The sequence below is a fragment of the Protopterus annectens genome, chromosome 6.part0 (genome assembly GCF_019279795.1).
Source record: "Protopterus annectens isolate FY-2018-M chromosome 6.part0, PAN1.0, whole genome shotgun sequence".
NCBI classification, from domain to species: Eukaryota; Metazoa; Chordata; order Ceratodontiformes; family Protopteridae; genus Protopterus; species Protopterus annectens.
Genome location: NC_056737.1, coordinates 1989473481 through 1989488868, shown reverse-complemented (window position 1 = coordinate 1989488868; position 15388 = coordinate 1989473481). Strand labels below are relative to the sequence as shown.

The 15388-nt window shown below is 34.2% G+C and overlaps 1 protein-coding gene across 4 annotated transcripts in view; it reads left to right on the top strand.

Annotated features, from left to right (window-relative positions):
- The window catches only part of CCDC141 (coiled-coil domain containing 141), a 2268332-nt gene extending 2263252 nt beyond the window's left edge, over positions 1 to 5080 (top strand). For 3 of the 4 annotated variants that reach the window (XM_044075309.1, XM_044075306.1, XM_044075307.1), the window contains 3 exons: positions 4023 to 4177; positions 4270 to 4399; positions 4494 to 5080. In XM_044075309.1, coding sequence (XP_043931244.1) covers positions 4023 to 4177; positions 4270 to 4399; positions 4494 to 4663 — 455 coding nt within the window. In that variant the 3' untranslated portion in view covers positions 4664 to 5080. The remainder of the gene's footprint in view (positions 1 to 4022; positions 4178 to 4269; positions 4400 to 4493) is intronic. The other variant, XM_044075308.1, reaches the window with a different exon arrangement.
- The last annotated feature ends 10308 nt before the right edge of the window (positions 5081 to 15388 follow it).

The window sequence follows — 15388 nt, the reverse complement described above, 5'->3', positions numbered from 1 at the left end:
AACTCACTTGCTGACTTTTTTCCAAGTGTGTCTCCTGCAGCATTGCTATTTCCACTCTGCATTTCTTAATATAATTCATTACACTTTCATTCTATACCTGAAAAAGCCATTTACATTCCAAGATACTGTGGACTGAGGAACAATTATGATAAAAGGCTATTGTTCCCAGATATTATATGTGACAGTTTTTTAATGTGTTTTTCCAGCTTTGGCAGGCTGATCTTTTATACAGTTGTTTCTTCTCATCTCCATTTGATCTTATGTTACATTGCTCATCACTTTTTGCTTTAATGAAAACCCTCAAAAAATACATTTTCAGTACACCCCCAAACATCTCATCTCCTATTAACTTTGAACAAACAAATAAAACTATGTACATTTTTCAGCCACCCCTCATACACACAGACAAAACTATGTAAATTTTTCAGCCACTCCTCATACATGTCCTGTTTCTCCCTTTCTGTATATAAATAGAATATATGCCCACATTGGCACTGTATATATCTCTCAACTTTAAAATATGCACACTAACATTACATAATATGTGTAAATTATAACATTTCTCCAAACTGTATCAATCATATAAGGCAGTGTTGTTAATGTTCTTCTGTAGTCTGTCAACCATGTATGTGAAGTCTAAGTTTTGTATTTCTATATCTTTGTTGTACTTTATATTTTATATATTTTTTGCAAATCTTCTGTACTTTTTGTATTGCTATACTGTATTTTGGAGTTCTTCTCCACAGGTCTCCACTGAAAAAAGACCTGTGTCATGTAAGACTTTCCCGGTAAACAAATGTAAAATTAAATAAATAAATATTAACAAGTGAAGTTTAACTCTGTGGAGAGGAACAACTGCCCTAAATCAACAGCTGCACCCTCAGGCATAAACTAATATAAAATGAAGGATACTCACGTTAAAGTGGGTGTTACAGCCTGTGCTCTCACTTAGACTGATTGTTGTTTGTTCTTTTCTTACCTGCACTCCCCTCCAGAATCAACCTCTGTGCTTTCAGAAAGCAATAACTTTTAGCCTTAAGAAAAGGTGCACCAGCTACTTTTAAATAAAATTTAATTATGCAAGTTTTATTAAATGCATTACAGTATTAAGGCTGCTAGGGAGGAGACTATCTCTTATTCAGTTCCCACAATTTCAAACTTTATTTTTCACTGAACTGCTTGCCATTGTACCTTTAAATTTGGATTTACCTCGGCCAAGAATGCTCAGAGCACCTGCAAACAGATTGTCTTTATCTAAAAGTAGTCAGCACTTAGAACAAAACAGCTAACATCTATGCAGATGCATGAAATAATCTTTATAAATTTGTCTGAGAATAGAATGTATTGATTTCCATTGGCTAATTGTCTTCATCTGCAGATTTTCTTGTCTCTCACTAATAAATGTTGCTAATGGAAAAAAGAAGCTAAATCTTAGCAGATGTAAAATATTTAGCATTTTTCATAGTTGAGTTTTCAAGCCTATTTCCTTATAAAAAAACTTGTTTAGAGCTTAAGACAAGGACAGTAATCTAGCCATCTGCCCTTGTAATATCAAGGGGAAATTATCATCTTAATTCTACATATAATATAATCACTACACTTGTCCACCTAACCCAACCCTAGCAGAGCATTATATTAATATAACTTGTTTTTGTCCAGCCTTTCTTATTTTGTTATATTGTGAAGTCTATGCTTCTTACAATTAAAAAGGTACTTGTTTACTTTAACATCCTTAACACATACAACAGTCACTGAAATTACCCCCACACTCACAATTAAAATACCCTGAATGTATACCATACAAGATTGCTTTAGAATTTAGCATGTAGTTAATATATATATATATATATATATATATATATATATATATATATATATATAAAGAACAAAATGTCTTACTAAAAGTTTCTTCTTTTTTCCCTTTAGTGTCCTTCTAAACATTAATGTTATAATGTAAGGTATATGCTTTACAGTCCACCCACTTGTTTAACAAAGTCAGCAAAAGTCAAGCCTTTTCTTGACACTTTTTCTTGCAAAGCCATATTGCACAAATGTGACCGATGCTTTATAGTCTCCCATTTATCCACTTCTGTCAGTGCTACTGGTTTTCTTCCTGATCATCTCCATCTCACAACACCAGATCTGTTTCAAGTCCATTGAACTCCTGATTATTCTAGACAACTCCTGTGCTCAAGCATTTTCCTTTGGAACACTGGAAAAGGTTTCATTGGTCTCTATATGAGCTTTAATCTCAGAAGAATGAGAAGCAGCATCCCTTTTGCTTTGCTGGATGATTCTTTTGTTGGACAAACTTTTTTATTTTTTTTCTCCTTACTCTTTTCTGCATCAAAAATATTTGTGATCTTCCAGGAAAAAATAATCTGAAGACAGTTGTATACAGTAGCTTGAATCTCCCACCTGCACCTCAACATTCCCTGATTGCCAGGATACATTTGTTTTTTTTTTTCCTGCTTGGTGTACAGTGAGTAATCATTTTTCTCGAAGAGTCTGCTGTCCCCTATTTTTAATACTTTTCCTTTCTGCCAAAGTTTTGACATGGTTAACTCTCTCTGCTAGTATGACTGCATCTTTATTAATATAGGTCTTGGCTGCTTTCTCAATGGCCAGGTTTGGACCATACAGTCAATGTGCCCTTTCTATTAACAAATCCTGTTAGGAGCACATGTCCAGTTACTTATTTGTGCTTTCATAAAATTAATACAGTCTGTTCCTTCCAGCTTCTGTGGTACAGTGGAAAATCTCAAATTGTCTCTGTGCTCTCTTTCTTTTAACTCTTTTTGAAACAGCTCTTCCTGGGAAACCTCATTGTCAACCAGAGTTTTTGTCATTTCAGCCTCAGATTTCTGCAGTTTTATCAGTTCACATGAATATCTAGTTAAAGCATTTTTATCGTTTGATATACTCCTTCAATGATTCACTTATTGTAATCACCTCTGAGTACATTTAATTTATTTTTCCTCTAAATTACTGGAAGACATCTCTTGTACCAAAGCTGAAACTTGAATTGATTTTTGCTGAACAGCTGCAGTATTCATCCAATCCAGTGTTTTCTCTTCAATTTTTCTGGTTGATTTTTCTTTCAGGCTTTCCAAATGTCTTCTTTGCTGGCATCTGGGCAGTGTAATTACAGACAGTAACCAAGTTTTACCCAAGCTTACATTTTCACTACTCTCTTTTTCTCAGTTTCTGTTTATACACTGGAAGAGCTGAAAATAAGCTGTTGATCAGTGTGCAACCATCTTGAAAGGCTAGGATAGATCTCTAGATCAAAAACTGGAGGTAAAACCAATCAACCAGCTAAATATTATCTAAGGATTGATACACTCACTACAGGTTAACTGACAGAATGCAGCTTGGAAGTGGATGACATGATGGTAAGGAGGAGACTGGACATAATGTGTATTCGGGAGAAAAGGTGAAAGGGCAGTGCAGCAAAGTCACTTACGTTGAGATCCAGAGTCTACTACTAAGGGGGAGGACAGATGAAAAAATGGTCTGAGATGGTAATCAGACTCCAGTATAAATGCATGCCAGTATTCATAATCTTAGCCTATGCCCCACAGCAGTGTTATGAAAGTGAGGAAAGAGTACATTCAAGCAGCAATTGCAGGACCCACCAGATAAAGTGATTTTCGCAGCAGCTGGAAAGTTCTGGAGGGATTGACATCCAAACCTAACTTTTTGGTCAGCTCAGTTCAAGCTGACTAATGGTTTGTATGTATGGAAGGTACCCTGAAGCTTTGGAAGCTTGCCAACTGTTAAATTCTATGCAGCATATAACCCATATAGTTTAGACTACTGCAGCAGTGATCATAATGATGAATATCACGTTTTTTCACTAGATGACTCTTGAACATGAAAGTTTCTTTATATATTAAAATAATGCAATCTCAGTTTGTAGAAAAATGTAGTTTTAAGAATCCTACATAAAAACCACTGTTTTTTTCTGTACAATGCTGTTGATTCCATGCAGATCTCATAAATGTTTTTCTTCATTACAGTGCAAGGAAAGGCTCCAACATTTGAAGCAAAATTCACTGATGTCACCCTTCTACTAGGAGAAGACCTTATCCTGGAGTGTACATTATCAGGAAGGCCAAAACCTCAAGTTATATGGATGAAAGATGACATAATAATGGCCAGTTCTGAAAGTGCAGTAGGTGGAATTATTTGTCAAGACTTAGAACATGAGTATTGTACATCAGTCTCTTGTTAATTTTTATAATTTATAATACACTTCTTTTGCAGGTTCAAGTGCTAAGTGACACTCATGTCTTCATAAAAAGAAGTGTTGTTTTAGCAGACAGTGGAAACTATATATGTATTGCTAGGAATGAAGCTGGAGTGGCCTACTGTTCTGCATACATAGACATTACAGGTATACTGATTTCTCATAGAACATTTTGAAAGAATCTTTTTGATTTTATTTATTAAGTTTGTATACAATAACACAATCACTTCTGTTACTGCAGGACATAACACGAATGGTGAAATGTGTGCTGCATCTATAGGAAAACTAAACAGAAATGACTGCTCACATGAACAGTTAAAGAGCGCTATATCTGCAGCAACTGAAGAGACAGGATTAGAAGCATATGGAGAAGTTCAAAGCTTAAAGGCAACACAGCTGTCACTGAGGTAAATCATAGTTTACCTCTATTTATAAACCACACCGTAAAGAGCAGAGTCGCAAAGCTTTACTTGCTCCTAATTACACTAACAATTTGCAGAAGCAGGTATTTATTTGGAGAGAATAATAAAAAGGCCAAAGGATTATCTGTACAGTACTTGTTTACTTAAATGTTAAGTAGGTGATGGCACAGATAAAAAAAAAACTGTAACAGTGATAGCAGGTCAATGTTCTTCAGCAAAGAAGACACTTAATGCATCTGGGTCTTCTGATAACTGTTTCTGATGTGAGAAAGAACCAAAGCAAATTGTTTGCAGCTGTTGCTGCTCAACTCGATAACATACTGTATGCTATGAGAAAAGCTATCTTTTAATTGGCAGTTGCTTAGTATTTCTTGAATACAAGAAACAAGTGCCATTCTAGATACATTAAAAAGGTGAATTGCTAACCTTGTTTCATGTCTGCTCTTGAACTTCAAACCTTTTTGCTTACATGTTGTATTTTGGACATTATGTCCTTTGTAATGCAGATTGTTCTGCATAATTTAAATTAGTGCCTTGCAGTTTAACAGGCAATTAGCAGAGGAAGTTGTACTTTTTTACATAAAGCAGTAAAAAGCTAGCCTAATAACTTAAAAGTGGCAAGTAGACATAATAGCTTATGGCAAATGGTGGCAGTTCACTTTTGTTTCCATTGTTTTTTTTTTTTTTTTTTTCTTGTCAGCATTTGATTTGTACCTTGTCTTAATTCCTTTCTCATTTTAATTCCATGTGGTATTTGAATGGCAGAAGTAAACCAAATCCACAGTTCAGGGAAGAGGCAATCATTACTACAACAAATCCCATATGGATACCAGGATAGTACAGCTGTATGACTTTAAAAAAAACAGATCATATTCCAGCCATTACTACTGAAAACTGGACCTATACAATACAACTACAAACAAGTGTTAGCAATCATCTGAAGTTGTGAATCTACAGCAATACATAAGTATGGTACAAAGATTCAGTTGTTATGCTACCATTTTAAATCCTTAACTTCATACAATACGTTGTTTGTGTTGATCTAAAAAACGGCTATGTGTTCTTTAAGGGAGAGGTCAATGAGTCAAATGTGAACACAAAAAAAATTACCTAAGCTTGTTAGATTTTAATTAGTCTAATAAGCCAAATAGCTGAAAATGAGGTAAATACTTAACAAGTTTCAATTAACTCAGATAAGTATGTATCATTAGAGTAAAGCGCAATAATGCATCAGAATTTGTTATGATAACTGATATGGCAAACAGATCCTATGTGCTATATACCATACTTTTCAGTAATTTAAATACAGTGGAGACAAGCCCTCACTTAACTCTTCTCACAAACTAAATTAATAGCAGACAAATAATTATAACTGTTTTTCTTGTGTGTATGTATGTGAAACTTAATGGACCAAGAAATGTTCATGAAATATGTCATCTTATGACCAGATCCATTCACTTATACTAATATAACAATCTGCACTTAGCGAAACACTTGTAGCAAGCAAAGAAAAAAAATCTTTGATGTAATGCTGTAAAGTGAAGTTCAGCTAAAGCAAGATCACTATAATGAATGTCAATGGCAAAATATATAAAAATATTTTTTTCTGAAATATTCCTACTTTAGCATATAAATCATAGAGAATGTCTTACTGGCATAAGTACTAATGCATCCAGCAGGAAATTATGTATAAAGTCAAATCAACATTTTCACAGCCACCACAATGTCTTCAGGTCTAACCATCTGCATTTAAATAAGGGCATTACATTAAAGTTGGATTTTTCAAAAATCAGTACTGTTGCCACATTTTCAGCCAAGCAGCATTCTACACTATATAACACTTGAAGCATCTTCAAAGTTGGTAATTAAGTAGGACACTGAATGACAGTTTACTAATGAATGTAAACATTGCAAAATGGTTTGGTAAATTCTAGAAACATGAAACAACAGTGATGATTTAAAATTTACTAATTAGAAAAGAAGTAATGATTTGTGCTGTCAATGAGAACAAACGGAAGTCTACAGGGCAAGATACCTCGAGTAATTATGACTTGTACAGTAAACTTTGTCTACAGAGAGAGAACAAAAGTGACAGACTATTCATACATAAGTTTTAAAAAGAGGGATAACATTTATTTTGAGATACTTCTTAACACTATTAAAACTAATACTATAACAGACTGAATGTTGTTGTTGTGTCTTTCGGCTTTTCCCAGTTAGGGGTCGCCACAGCAGAACTCCAGTCCGCTAATGATTGGCAGTTGATTTTATAACAGACTGAATAAAGAGATATATTCTAGGTTTCTTAAGTTAACAAAAAAACTGACAGACCAACAAATGGCAAAATATTGCATTTCTCAGTGAAAAGGCAACATTAAATAATAACTGTCATACTACTATACTTAGTCATTTTAAATAATTAAAATAATTTTAAAATATACGACTGTAAATACAAACAAATGCAGGCTTCTTTTACAAATTAACCTTCAACAGCTTTTTACCATGTTCACCAAAGATATTAATATATTACCACTAAAATTTACTAATATGAAAAACATGCACTACATGTCAATGCTATGCCATTTCATTTTTACTTAATTCAGCATTTACTACAACACTAACAATGGGGATCTATTTTTCAGATAAAGAAAAATTAATCACAAGTGCAGACAAAACTTTATCTTATAGTGAGGATTAAACTTGACTATAAAAAGACAAAAACTAAAATCACATTTAAGTTACAGATGAAACCCTTTTAGAAATTACCTGACTTAAATGGAATGGAGCACGGAATAGAAGTATTTTCTCTACTGCAGAAGTTATTTCATTGCAAAGCTCTAATGCTAACCATCTACATATTAGCTATGCCAAAGTCACATAGTAACTTCAAAACTAATTTATAAATTAACATTAGACAATTAAATTGAATTCTCATAGCCGACAACACATTATACTTTGCTTTACAGAATATATATGTCTGCATTCTATGTGGCAACTTAAACAAAATTCATAAAACAGAAATCTAAAAATCTTCCAAATAACGAACGACTACACCAGAATGTAAAATCAAGACGGTTGACCTCACCATCACAGCTAGCTCTAAGAATCAGCGTGCAGGCTATACTTGAATAAGGCAAGGAGGATGTAATTCCACAAAAATATTTAATGAAGCTCACAAATAAATCCAAAGTTGTAGCACTCTAATTTACAATGTAGCTGTTAAGCGCTTTCATTTGCTTTCCGCAAACTTCTTCAGAACAGCTGATTTACTCAACACTCTGTATTTTAAAAACTTTTTGGCACCATTATGAGTGCTGAATTTCTTTTAAAGTGCCAGTACATATTTGTTAAAACCACAATAAATAACTAAATCTATCCTAACTACAATATACAATACTTCTATGTACAACATTAACTAATATAGATAAAATACTATAAAGTATTATGAAGATATGTAAACACATTCTAATGACGTATCTAAAACACATACTAAATTGAATACTTATAAGCAAAATTCAAGTAATGCAACACAAAATTTTTATAAAAAATTTTTAAAAAAATCAACGCAACATTAAAAAAGGTTTTATAGAAATGAATTCATTGATACCTGGTTCTTTTGTAGCATCTGTCAAAACCTGCCAGATGCTTTCTTTTTTACTTAATGTTGCTCTAAAATTACCTCCCCTATTATCCAATAACACTTGTTCTATAATGGCAAAACTAAACTTATTTTGGATACCATTCTTTTCTATATGTCTATATAAGGCATTTTTTTGTATCATGCACCCTAATTCTATATACATGATCATAAATTTTCTTTTTGAATTGCCTCTCAGTTTTGCCAATATAATAAGCAGGGCATGAGGAACATACAGCTAAATAAATTACGTTCTTGGAATTACAATTTCCTTTTTTAAATTTAATATATGTCCTATTTACATTCTGCAATTTTATACCTTCACTTTCATTAATTAAATGACATTGGCTACACATTCCGCATTTGGTAGTAGCTCTCCTAGCCTTATAAATATCTCTTTCTTTCATTCCTGATTGTATTAATCTCTTAATATTCATACCCATCTTAAATATAAACCTTGGTTTATCACCCAAAACTTGTTTGATTTCATCAGCTAATGTAAGGTTCTTCCAATATCTATTTATTATTGTTATAATTTCATTCCCATAAGGGGAATATGTTAAAATACATACTCTACCTGTTGGTACATTAGTCCGGGTTTTACTACACACATAATCTATATCCTGTCCTATTCCTAAAATGGGGACATATTTTTTACCCCATTCATTCATAACAAATGTGGAAACATCATTTAATAGGGCTTCTGGGTAACCTCTATTGAGGAACATAGATTTAATAAGTTCTATTTCTTTAGTCATAGTTTCATAATTTGATGACATTCTAGCTACTGGGATACATTGCCCCTTGTAAATATATATATATATATTTTTTTAACACATGTCTAGGGTGTTGACTAGAATACTCCATATACCCATTTGAAAATGTTTTCTTTGTATGAATCTCGGATTGAAAACCATGTTCTGTGTGCCTTATATAAGTGTCTAAATAGGATATTCCATCTTGACTGACAGTATAAGTGAATTTCAAAAAATCACTGGTATTATTCAAATATTCTAGAAATTAATCTATCATATTCACTGGACCCCTCCATAAAATAAACATATCATCCAGGAACCTCGTATAATAGGATATGTATTGATAGTATTTACAGTTAAATAAACATGTATTTTCCCACTCTAGCATAACCATATTGGCAAAAATTGGGGCACATGATGCTCCCATTGCCACTCCTCTAATTTGTTTATAATATTCGCCCTCATAATATATAAAATTATTGTTCAACACTATATCCATCATGTCCATTATTAAGTTAATTCTATCCCATCCCAGATTCGAAAATTTTCTGAGACTGTTACAAAAGTAGTCAAGTCCTTGTTCTTTAGGGATACACGAGAATAAGTCAACCACATCAATTGTTATATATGTTAACTTCTCTTCCCATTTATCTGATGTAAGTTGTGAGAGAAAAACCCATGAGTCTTTTATAAGATGCGCTATATTCCTGTATATAGGTTTAACCCAGTGATCTATCACTACTCCTATACTGAACATTTTGGACTTGCTTCCAGAAATTATAGGGCGAAAAGGAGGTCTAATAATATCTTTGTGGACCTTTGGTATGCCTATTATGGTTGCAAGAGTGGGAAATTCTATCTTCATAAATTCATGTGTATCTTCTGTTATCCTCCGATCCAATGAATACTCATCTAAGGCTAAATCTATTTTCCTGTAACAAATGTTTATTTCATTAATAGACGTAATTTCATAATTTCCTGTATCATTCAATATATTTTGAATCTCATTTACATAATCTGTTGTATTATATAAAACAATTCCGCCCCCCTTATCTGGTTTCATTATTCTAATATTTTTATTATTCATAATATCTACTAAACATTCCCTTTCTTTTATAGTTAAATTGTCTATAAACTGTTGTCTTCTAAGATCTCGATTATACTGATAAATATCAGAGCAGATCAAATTTTCAAAATTCTCAACCATCTTATTCGGGGGTGGAATAAATTAGCTCTTTTTCTTAAGCTTAATAATCTCATTCAATTGACCATCCTTGGTATTATTCTTATTGAATAATAAACTTAAATTTAATTTTCTACAATACATTTTGATGTCCACTATAGTATCAACTAAATTAAATTTGAAGGCAGGTATATATTTCATTCCTTTTATAAATAATGTACCTAGTTCTTCCTTGAAACCATAACTTGTATAATTATATACTGTTAAATCCTTAACATGATGTATTATATTTTGTTCCTCATCTGTTGCTATTTCAATTATAGGACTTAATCCTTCACCATTACCCGTGCTGTCGTCATTTAAGACCGATATTATTGAATCATTCCTACACTCTAATACTGTCTGTGTCGATTCTTCCAATACTTTTGTTTTTTCACCGGAGTAAAATATCGACCCCCTTGAAAATTCACATGATTATCCGTGTGTGTTACAACATGATCTTCTCATTTATTTTGCCTGTTAATACTTCTCTCTGTACTCCATCTGTATGCTTTATTCTCTTTATATTGTATGATATCTCTATTTAGTTTCTTACTCTTTCTTTCAAATATTTTTTCTGCAGTACTCTCTGCATATTTAAATTAGAATTAGGATAGATTTAGTTATTTATTGTGGTTTTCTTACTCTTTCTTTCAAATAAGTTTTCTGCAGTACTCTCTGCATATTTAAATTAGAATTAGGATAGATTTAGTTATTTATTGTGGTTTTAACAAATATGTACTGGCACTTTAAAAGAAATTCAGCACTCGTAATGGCACCAAAAAGTTTTTAAAATACCGAGCGTTGAGTAAATCAGCTGTTCTGAAGAAGTTTGGGGAAAGCAAATGAAAGCGCTTAACAGCTACATTGTAAATTAGAGTGCTACAACTTTGGATTTATTTGTGAGCTTCATTAAATATTTTTGTGGCATTACATCCTCCTTGCCTTATTCGAGTATAGCCTGCACGCTGATTCTTAGAGCTAGCTGTGACGGTGAGGTCAACCGTCTTGATTTTACATTCAGAAATCTAAAAATGTTAAAATGCTCTTAAAACATCAGACTTATTGAGGAACAGATAAATAAAATCTCAGTATACTCAACTATAAACATGAGGCAGGTCTCAATAATGTCTCTGCTGAAATTGAAAAAAAAAAATCTTCCTCCAAACCAATTCTGAGTAGCAAACTGGGAATAAACCCCAGCAATAATTTAAAAATAGCAGAAAATTATGCATTTGAATAAAACTGACTAAAATATTTATAACGAGAGTAGTTTGTTCCACAGCAGTACTACAGCAGTACCACAGAGAGTGCGGCTACCACTGAGCATAATCAATTTTAAATGATTGAGAACATGAAATAATAGTGATGTGTTTGCATGGGTTGTCTCTGGGTGTTCTGGTTTCTTCCCACATTCCAGTGACATGCAACAGGTGGGCTGACACTATAAACTGGCCATAAGTGTGACTGTGCATTCATGTGTGTAGTATGGAAGAACAGCCATGGCAGGACTAGCCACTGTGGTGTGAACCTTGGCTCTAGATGACTGTCACTGTTGAATTGACACCCCGACTTCATGTGCAAAAATGGGAAAATGGGTTGTGGATGGATAGATGTATTTTCAAATGGAGACTCTGGATTCTAGAAGGAGGCTGGTGCAATGAGGAAATGCCTTTTCACCAAAATGCAGCAATCTTGAAACTGACTGTAATAAATAATGAGGTGCATTGGAAACAGCCTCCTATACTGAGATGAGAAAGGATCATGCAATACACAGAGCAGATGTTTTTTTCTTTTCTTTTTTTTTAGCAACTGCCAAGTAAGCCAAAAAAACTACACCCATCTCTGTGGTGCAGTGGGATAAAGCCCTGACTGTGACCCAGTTGACCCAAGATTGATTAGCAGCTCATGAATCAGGAAGAAATGGGGAGTGGGTGTCCAAGGTGCATGACTTGTAGTGGTGTGCTTGCCTGGGTGGAAGAGTAGTGGTGGCTTCTCAACCTGTGGTGACCTTGTGTTCCAGGGGAGAGACGTAGGCAGCTTCCCTAAGAACAGGCCCCGGGGGGGGGGGCATACATTGGTCTGGCCAAGCCAGTATAGTAGCCCTTGCAGAGGCATGTCAAGAAGCAGACATGTCACCATATCAAGGGAGTAGGTGATCCCACTGTGGTGATGCACAGCCCACATCACCAAAAGTGGTGGGGTTAGGCTGCTTCTATTAAAATACCCTAATGGCTGCCAGGATGATGGGTCTACAGTCAGCTCTCAACTCACAGGGAATGAATGGACTGGGAATGGCTCTTGCCTCTCGCACTGTTAGGAACATATGGACCACTAGATCACAGACAGCTGATGGCCAGCAGGAGATAAAAAAAGAATGTCAAACAACTGAATTTAGGTATGCTTTTCTGCAGCTGGTTTAGAAGTTTTCTTTAAAAGCTGACAGCAAAGTCACTAATGTGAGCTCTAGTTAAAAGTATTTTTGGCTACACAGCATTACTGACTTTAATGTTCAATAGGTTATGTCTGATAAATGTTTAAAACCATTTATAATTGCAAAGAGGGGATATAACAACTTCTGCACAAATTGTTATTAAAATGAAACTTCAAATCTTACAAATTAAATAGTCCAGCATTTTGAATGTAGAAGTGTCATACAGTATGCAACACACACACACACACACACACACACACACACACACACAGACACACACACACACACACACACACACACACACACACACACACAAACACACACACACAAACACACACACACAGTCACACAAAGACAAACATTAGTTCATTCAAACATTATTTTCCATATGCCCCCTGCTACTCTAGCTTTGAAGATGTTACTGCTGTGGAGGAATGGGGACTGAGGCTTTCACAGATGCACAACACATACCCCAACAAACACACCTCTCACTCCACAGTTATAAATCCTCTACATACATACAATCACCTCCACAGCATACATTCACTACAACATGCACACACAAACCATACCATTTGAAACATGCAATAATTTGAACACCATTCATATAAACTATGCACTCACATAGTGTTTTAGACAGACTAGATTCACACTTTCAGAATATATTCAATATATCATGGCAAGGTAATTTCATATGCTTTCATTGCAAAATCAGCTTTTCTCTAGAGTTAATTATAGGTTCATAGGGGATTACTAGGCTAACAGCCCTAGGAGGCCCTTTTAAAGCCTACCACGTTTTCCCATTTGGAAATAATAGAATAAAAAAAAACAAAACAAAACAAAGGGGCTTCTAGCTGGGTTTAGGTGGCAGAATATTTATAAGCTGCCTCTGTCTAGCAGGGGCATACATGCCAATCCAAGTGTACATTTCTGATTTGTGATCTACTGGTCCAATTTGCGTTTGAATGGGGTCAGAGATGAACAGATGAACTTTGCTTCTTTTGGATGGAAAGCCTGTTGTAGAGCAGAGGTAATCTCTGAGACACATACCTATCCCTCCAGCATGTTCTATTTATTCTGCAACCAAGGTTTGGGTCCTTCAGGTTGGTATTTCTAATGCTATTAGACTTGTGGATGTGCATCGTCTGTCAGTACTGGAACAGATGATTTCTTGTAAGCCAGGCAAAGACTATCTATCAGTAGTTTGTGGGAGACTGAGAATAAAGATAAAGCTTTGAGGTGGTCAGCGTATTCCACGTGGTTCACACCTTGTATCATTTTTGTAATGAACCTACATGGGTGCTCCAGTTGCTGGAAACTTCTAGTCAGGTACATACGGAAGGGAGCACTGAACTCAATCAGTGGTCTAATGAGGGCTAAGTACAGCAGAACAATGACATCCTTGGATCTGGAGGCTATGCCCTTGCTTATTATTTAATTTCTCACAGAAAAAAGGCTGGTAATTATAAACAAATATTACTTCTACTAGTAAGAAAAAGTTAACAAAATTCTACCATTTTCTTTTTCTTGGCAATTGGAAGCATTTTAATAAACGTTCTAATATTGTGTTATTTAATCTTTAAGGCAAGGACCATTAACTAAAGTAATAGCTCTAAACATGGATCCCAGTATCTTTCTTACTATATCATATGTAGAATTAACCCTGACATTTACAATCACATACACAGTAACATGCACTGAACTCCTCTCGCATAAACACAACACTTATACAATTATATAATTTTAATATACCTAACCCCCCAACACCTTAGACAGTCACGTCAACTGTATGCCTTTCAGAATTAAATATTCATGCTTCAAGATGCACATCTCCAATCAAACTATCAGTAAACAGTATTTTCTAATAACTGTCTCCTTAACCTCCACTTGGCTAATTTTAAAGGCATATGGGGTTTAAAGGGGTGCCAGCTCCCCTTACAAATGGAATTACCTGAAAATATAGTTGACAAGTATGCCTTGCAGTGACACATAATGTGAATTCATTAAGCTATGCTATCCGTTCCAGGGGCAGGAGCATTAAAATGACACTAATGTAACTTATATTGTAAAATGTGAAGCATAATATGTAGTCATGCTCAATTTGTGACATACGATAATACACATTCAAATATGGGTAGTCAGTGTAACTAAAAACTCATAACTTGAGCAGCAGTGGTGATTGAAATGAAAAGGTTCATTCAAAAGATTTAAAATGTCAAAAATGCCTCAAAAGCTAAAAGACAACTTAGAAGTGCAAAACAAAAATTCAGGTAAAGTATATCTCATTCTAGTTTATCAGCTCACATCATACAGAACTAGCACTATTTGAAACTTATTAAAGAGTGGTGATGGAAAACAAAATACCAAAAACATTTGCTATGCCTTCCACTGCCTTACATTATATTATACCTTCAAATATGTTTTTTAACCATGTATACCAGAAAACATATTGGAGAGGGAGATGAAGCACAAAAGATAAGTAGCTGTTAACAGATCAAATACAAATAAATTTTTTTTGCAGCAGAACATTTCAACAAAATAAAAGACCAAAACATAACAAAAGCTAAAGACACTTCACCTTTATAATAAAAAATAAAAGTTTGTTTACTTTCAGTATACCATATTTGGCTGTGGATTATGCTGAGATTTAGACATACCCAGTTTAT